This window comes from Coregonus lavaretus, assembly GCF_964263955.1.
Source record: "Coregonus lavaretus genome assembly, contig: HAP1_SCAFFOLD_7607, whole genome shotgun sequence".
In the NCBI taxonomy this organism is placed as follows: domain Eukaryota; kingdom Metazoa; phylum Chordata; class Actinopteri; order Salmoniformes; family Salmonidae; genus Coregonus; species Coregonus lavaretus.
Genome location: NW_028157237.1, coordinates 1 through 7,973, shown reverse-complemented (window position 1 = coordinate 7,973; position 7,973 = coordinate 1). Strand labels below are relative to the sequence as shown.

Below are 7,973 nucleotides of genomic sequence, written 5' to 3'. Positions count from 1 at the left end.
CTACTTACAAAGCATGTAGAGGTCTGTAATTTTTATCATAGGTACACTTCAACTGTGAGAGACGGAATCTAAAACAAAAATCCAGAAAATCACATTGTATGATTTTTAAGTAATTAATTTGCATTTTATTGCATGACATAAGTATTTGATCACCTACCAACCAGTAAGAATTCCGGCTCTCACAGACCTGTTAGTTTTTCTTTAAGAAGCCTTCCTGTTCTCCACTCATTACCTGTATTAACTGCACCTGTTTGAACTCGTTACCTGTATAAAAGATACCTGTCCACACACTCAATCAAACAGACTCCAACCTCTCCACAATGGCCAAGACCAGAGAGCTGTGTAAGGACATTAGGGATAAAATTGTAGACCTGCACAAGGCTGGGATGGGCTACAGGACAATAGGCAAGCAGCTTGGTGAGAAGGCAACAACTGTTGGCGCAATTATTAGAAAATGGAAGAAGTTCAAGATGATGGTCAATCACCCTTGGTCTGGGGCTCCATGCAAGATCTCACCTCGTGGGGCATCAATGATCATGAGGAAGGTGAGGGATCAGCCCAGAACTACACGGCAGGATCTGGTCAATGACCTGAAGAGAGCTGGGACCACAGTCTCAAAGAAAACCATTAGTAACACACTACGTCGTCATGGATTAAAATCCTGCAGCGCACGCAAGGTCCCCCTGCTCAAGCCAGCGCATGTCCAGGCCCGTCTGAAGTTTGCCAATGACCATCTGGATGATCCAGAGGAAGAATGGGAGAAGGTCATGTGGTCTGATGAGACAAAAATAGAGCTTTTTGATCTAAACTCCACTCGCCGTGTTTGGAGGAAGAAGAAGGATGAGTACAACCCCAAGAACACCATCCCAACCATGAACCATGGAGGTGGAAACATCATTCTTTGGGGATGCTTTTCTGCAAAGGGGACAGGACGACTGCACCGTATTGAGGGGAGGATGGATGGGGCCATGTATCGCGAGATCTTTGCCAACAACCTCCTTCCCTCAGTAAGAGCATTGAAGATGGGTCGTGGCTGGATCTTCCAGCATGACAACGACCCGAAACACACAGCCAGGGCAACTAAGGAGTGGCTCCGTAAGAAGCATCTCAAGGTCCTGGAGTGGCCTAGCCAGTCTCCAGACCTGAACCCAATAGAAAATCTTTGGAGGGAGCTGAAAGTCCGTATTGCCCAGCGACAGCCCCGAAACCTGAAGGATCTGGAGAAGGTCTGTATGGAGGAGTGGGCCAAAATCCCTGCTGCAGTGTGTGCAAACCTGGTCAAGACCTACAGGAAACGTATGATCTCTGTAATTGCAAACAACGGTTTCTGTATCAAATATTAAGTTCTGCTTTTCTGATGTATCAAATAATTATGTCATGCAATAAAATGCAAATTAATTACTTAAAAATCATACAATATGATTTTCTGGATTTTTGTTTTAGATTCCGTCTCTCACAGTTGAAGTGTACCTATGATAAAAATTACAGACCTCTACATGCTTTGTAAGTAGGAAAACCTGCAAAACCGGCAGTGTATCAAATACTTATTCTCCCCACTGTAGTAATATATATAGTAGAGTAGCTGTATTGGGTATTAGTATTATATATATATATATATATATATATATATATATATATGTAATATATATAGTAGAGTAGCTGTATTGGGTATTAGTATTATATATACAGTGGGGAGAACAAGTATTTGATACACTGCCGGTTTGTTATATATATCATATATAGCATGTTATATATATCTAGTATATAGTAATATATATAGTAGAGTAGCTGTATTGGGTATTAGTATTATATATATATATATGTAGTATATAGTAATATATATAGTAGAGTAGCTGTATTGGGTATTAGTATTATATATATGTAGTATATAATAATATATATAGTAGAGTAGCTGTATTGGGTATTAGTATTATATATATATATCTAGTATATAGTAATATATATAGTAGAGTAGCTGTATTGGGTATTAGTATTATACATATATATGTAGTATATAGTAATATTTATTAGTGAGTGAACTACTAGTACAGGCTGTGTTTCATTGAAACAGTTGATTGAAACATTCTGTAAAAAAACACATTCCTAAATAATTCCTAGTTTCATAACATAACGTTCACAATGGACCCTGTATGACCTCTGTGACTTCTCCCCCTGACCCCAGGCATGGACCTGTCGGCCAATCAGGACGAGGAGGGTGACCAGGAAGTGTTTCAGGTGGAGATGAGTCGCGAGACAGGAAACAGGAAGAGTGCGTTCCGGACCGCTGCCGGGAAGTACTGGACCCTCACCGCTACCGGAGGACTGCAGTGTACTGCCTCCACTAAGTAATACACTATACACACTACACACTACACACTACACACACTACACACACTACACACACTACACACTACACACTACACACTACACACTACACACTATACACTATACACTACACACACTACACACTACACACTACACACTATACACTATACACTATACACTATACACTATACACTACACACACTACACACTACACACTACACACTACACACTACACACTACACACACACTACACACTACACACTACACACTACACACCCTCACCGCTACCGGAGGACTGCAGTGTACTGCCTCCACTAAGTAATACACTATACACACTACACACTACACACTACACACTACACACACTACACACTGCACACTACACACTACACACTACACACTACACACTACACACTACACACTACACACTACACACCCTCACCGCTACCGGAGGACTGCAGTGTACTGCCTCCACTAAGTAATACACTATACACACTACACACTACACACTACACACACTACACACTGCACACTACACACTACACACTACACACTACACACTACACACTACACACACACACTACACACTACACACTATACACTACAGCACTACATACTACACACACACACTACACACACTACACACTACACACTACACACTACACACTACAGCACTACACACACTACACACTATACACTACACACTATACACTACACACACACACTACACACTACACACTATACACTATACACTATACACTACACACACACAGCAAGTAATACACACTACAACCACACACACACACCCTCCCTGCCACTCAGAACCTCTTAACGAAATATGTTATTTTAACTGTGTGTGTGTGTGTGTGTGTGTGTGTGTGTGTGTGTGTGTGTGTGTGTGTGTGTGTGTGTGTGTGTAGGTCAGCTAACAGTCATTTTGATCTAGAGTGGCGTGAGGGGAAGGTTTCTCTCAGAGCCTCTAACGGGAAATATGTTGCTGCCAAGAGGAACGGACAACTAGCTGCAACCATCGACAACGCAGGTTAGTCTGTCACCATGGATACCACTAACGTAACCATGGATACCACTAACATAACCATGGATACCACTAACATAACCATGAAGACCACTATCATAATCGTGGATACTGTTACCATAACCAATCTCATTACCATAACCAATCTCATTACCATAACCAATCTCATTACCATAACCAATCTCATTACCATAACCATACATGCTGTAACTATGGCCGCAACGGCCAGTGAATCTTATCATTTCATAGTTGCATCAATGTTCCTTATTATTGAAATAACTGTCAATTAAACAATCAATCAACTAACTGATCTGATCAAGATACAAACCTATTAATTAACTTAGCAACCAATCAGCTAATCAATCAGTGTGATCTGTTTTCTGTTTGGCTCCAGCGGAGGCGGAGCAGTTCCTGATGAAGCTGATCAACCGGCCAATCATAGTCCTCCGTGGAGAACACGGTTTCATTGGCTGTCGTAAGGTTGGCACGGGAACGCTGGATTCTAACCGCTCCTCCTACGACGTCTTCCAGCTGGAGTTTAAAGATGGCGCCTACAGCCTCCGAGGTACAAACACCTACAGTCTACACACCTCCAGTCTACACACCTACAGTCTACACACCTCCAGTCTACACACCTCCAGTCTACACACCTCCAGTCTACACACCTCCAGTCTACACACCTACAGTCTACACACCTCCAGTCTACACACCTCCAGTCTACACACCTCCAGTCTACAGCCTCCGAGGTACACACACCTCCAGTCTACACACCTACAGTCTACACACCTACAGTCTACACACCTCCAGTCTACACACCTACAGTCTACACACCTCCAGTCTACACACCTACAGTCTACACACCTCCAGTCTACACACCTACAGTCTACAGCCTCCGAGGTACACACACCTCCAGTCTACATTCTCCGAGGTACACACACCTCCAGTCTACATTCTCCGAGGTACACACACCTCCAGTCTACATTCTCCGAGGTACACACACCTCCAGTCTACATTCTCCGAGGTACACACACCTCCAGTCTACACACCTCCAGTCTACACACCTCCAGTCTACAGCCTCCGAGGTACACACACCTCCAGTCTACACACCTACAGTCTACACACCTCCAGTCTACACACCTCCAGTCTACATTCTCCGAGGTACACACACCTCCAGTCTACATTCTCCGAGGTACACACACCTCCAGTCTACACACCTCCAGTCTACACACCTCCAGTCTACAGCCTCCGAGGTACACACACCTCCAGTCTACACACCTACAGTCTACACACCTCCAGTCTACACACCTACAGTCTACACACCTCCAGTCTACACACCTCCAGTCTCCATTCTCCGAGGTACACACACCTCCAGTCTACACACCTACAGTCTACACACCTCCAGCCTCCATTCTCCGAGGTACACACACCTCCAGTCTACAGCCTCCGAGGTACACACACCTCCAGTCTACACACCTACAGTCTACACACCTCCAGCCTCCATTCTCCGAGGTACACACACCTCCAGTCTACACACCTCCAGCCTCCATTCTCCGAGGTACACACACCTCCAGTCTACATTCTCCGAGGTACACACACCTCCAGTCTACATTCTCCGAGGTACACACACCTCCAGTCTACATTCTCCGAGGTACACACACCTCCAGTCTACATTCTCCGAGGTACACACACCTCCAGTCTACATTCTCCGAGGTACACACACCTCCAGTCTACATTCTCTGAGGTACACACACCTCCAGTCTACATTCTCCGAGGTACACACACCTCCAGTCTACATTCTCCGAGGTACACACCCCTCCAGTCTACATTCTCCGAGGTACACACACCTCCAGTCTCCATTCTCCGAGGTACACACACCTCCAGTCTACATTCTCCGAGGTACACACACCTCCAGTCTACATTCTCCGAGGTACACACACCTACAGTCTACATTCTCCGAGGTACACACACCTACAGTCTACATTCTCCGAGGTACACACACACACAAGTGTACACCTGAGTGTATAAAACATTAGGACCATCTGTTCTTTCCATGACACAGACTGACCTGGTGAATCCAGGTGAAAGCTATGATCCCTTATTGATGCCACTTGTTAAATCCACTTCAATCAGTGTAGATGAAGGGGAGGAGACAGGTTAAAGAAGGATTTCTAAGCCTTGAAACAATTGAGACATGGATTGTGTATGTGTTCCATTCAGAGGGTGAATGGGCAAGACAAAATATTGAAGTGCCTTTGAACGGGGTATGGTAGTAGGTGCCAGGCGCACCGGTTTGTGTCAAGAACTGCAACGCTTCTGGGTTTTTCACGCTCAACAGTTTCCCGTGTGTATCAATAATGGTCCACCACCCAAAGGACATCCAGCCAACTTGACGCAACTGTGGGAAGCATTGGAGTCAACATGGGCCAGCATCCTTGTGGAACGCTTTCGAACACCTTGTAGAGTCCACGCCCCGACGAATTGAGGCTGTTCTGAGAACAAAAGGGGGGGAGGGGGTGCGACTCAATATTAGGAAGGTGTTCCTAATGCTTGGTATAATATAATATATATCTATTATAATCTATAATAATCTCCATCTCCCTCCTCTCTAGACTCACAGGGGAAGTTCTGGTGCGTGGGTGAGGAGTCCGCAGTGGTGTGCAGCGGGGACACGCCCACTTACTTCCTGTTTGAGCTGTGTGACTACAACAAGATGGCGGTGCGGGCGCCGGGGGGGCGGTACCTCAAAGGAGACCACGCCGGGGTTCTGAAGGCCAACGCTGAGGGGTTGGACAACGCCACACTCTGGGAGTACTGACGACACTATGCAGTTAACACACACATTCTCCGTAAATACCAATTATCCCACCGAAGACATCCTTTTTTTTTTTTTTTTTTTAAGTATCCTCTGACTTTATTTGGGGAAATACAATTCATAGAATAAAGAAGGAAGGTTTTAGATCTTCATAAGTCTGAGGGGCATTTTAACCTCCCAGAGTCTGAGGGGCGTTTTAACCTCCCAGAATTGTATCAACTCGCCACCCGAGGCTTTTACTTGCGACATATAGATTTAAATGCACTAAAGAGGAACAAATGGGTACATATTGAAGATGCACATTCTCATCCCCAGAAGACTTTTATGTGTCTATTTTTAAAGGATAAAGTGAAGAACATTAAATATATATAGGGCTATATGTGGCTAATACTGGAAACCTCTTAACTGGAAATGATCACATCTGGAATGCTATAGGTTTACTCTCTGCATTAAATGAGTCAGCTGGGATCTGAAAACAGAGACAGAACGTTTCTCGTCTGTCTAAACTCTTAACCCTCCCAGAGACAGAACGATTGTCTGTCTAAACTCTTAACCCTCCCAGAGACAGAACGTTTCTCATCTGTCTAAACTCTTAACCCTCCCAGAGACAGAACGTTTCTCATCTGTCTAAACTCTTAACCCTCCCAGAGACAGAACGTTTCTCATCTGTCTAAACTCTTAACCCTCCCAGAGACAGAACGTTTCTCATCTGTCTAAACTCTTAACCCTCCCAGAGACAGAACGTTTCTCATCTGTCTAAACTCTTAACCCTCCCAGAGACAGAACGTTTCTCATCTGTCTAAACTCTTAACCCTCCCAGAGACAGAACGTTTCTCATCTGTCTAAACTCTTAACCCTCCCAGAGACAGAACGTTTGTCATCTGTCTAAACTCTTAACCCTCCCAGAGACAGAACGTTTGTCATCTGTCTAAACTCTTAACCCTCCCAGAGACAGAACGATTGTCTGTCTAAACTCTTAACCCTCCCAGAGACAGAACGATTGTCTGTCTAAACTCTTAACCCTCCCAGAGACAGAACGTTTCTCATCTGTCTAAACTCTTAACCCTCCCAGAGACAGAACGTTTCTCATCTGTCTAAACTCTTAACCCTCCCAGAGACAGAACGTTTGTCATCTGTCTAAACTCTTAACCCTCCCAGAGACAGAACGTTTGTCATCTGTCTAAACTCTTAACCCTCCCAGAGACAGAACGATTGTCTGTCTAAACTCTTAACCCTCCCAGAGACAGAACGATTGTCTGTCTAAACTCTTAACCCTCCCAGAGACAGAACGTTTGTCATCTGTCTAAACTCTTAACCCTCCCAGAGACAGAACGTTTGTCATCTGTCTAAACTCTTAACCCTCCCAGAGACAGAACGATTGTCTGTCTAAACTCTTAACCCTCCCAGAGACAGAACGATTGTCTGTCTAAACTCTTAACCCTCCCAGAGACAGAACGATTGTCTGTCTAAACTCTTAACCCTCCCAGAGACAGAACGTTTGTCATCTGTCTAAACTCTTAACCCTCCCAGAGACAGAACGTTTCTCATCTGTCTAAACAGAGACAGAGACAGAGGCTACATCCCAAATGACACCATAATCCCTATCCCCTTTACAGTGCATTACCTTAGACAGACCAGGGAGGACCCATTACCTTAGACCAGGGAGGACCCATTACCTTAGACAGACCAGGGAGGACCCATTACCTCAGACCAGGGAGGACCCATTACCTTAGACCAGGGAGGACCCATTACCTTAGACCAGGGAGGACCCATTACCTTAGACCAGGGAGGACCCATTAC

General features: G+C 44.8%; 1 protein-coding gene across 1 annotated transcript; it reads left to right on the top strand.

The window, feature by feature from the left end:
* Positions 1 to 2,182: 2,182 nt before the first annotated feature.
* On the top strand, positions 2,183 to 7,965 carry LOC311125653 (fascin-like; the record flags this gene model as incomplete). The annotated part of the gene is made up of 4 exons (XM_084199687.1): positions 2,183 to 2,345; positions 3,246 to 3,367; positions 3,756 to 3,926; positions 5,971 to 7,965. Coding segments are annotated over 4 exons (662 nt in total), but the record flags the coding sequence as incomplete, so codon positions are not given.
* Positions 7,966 to 7,973: the final 8 nt, after the last annotated feature.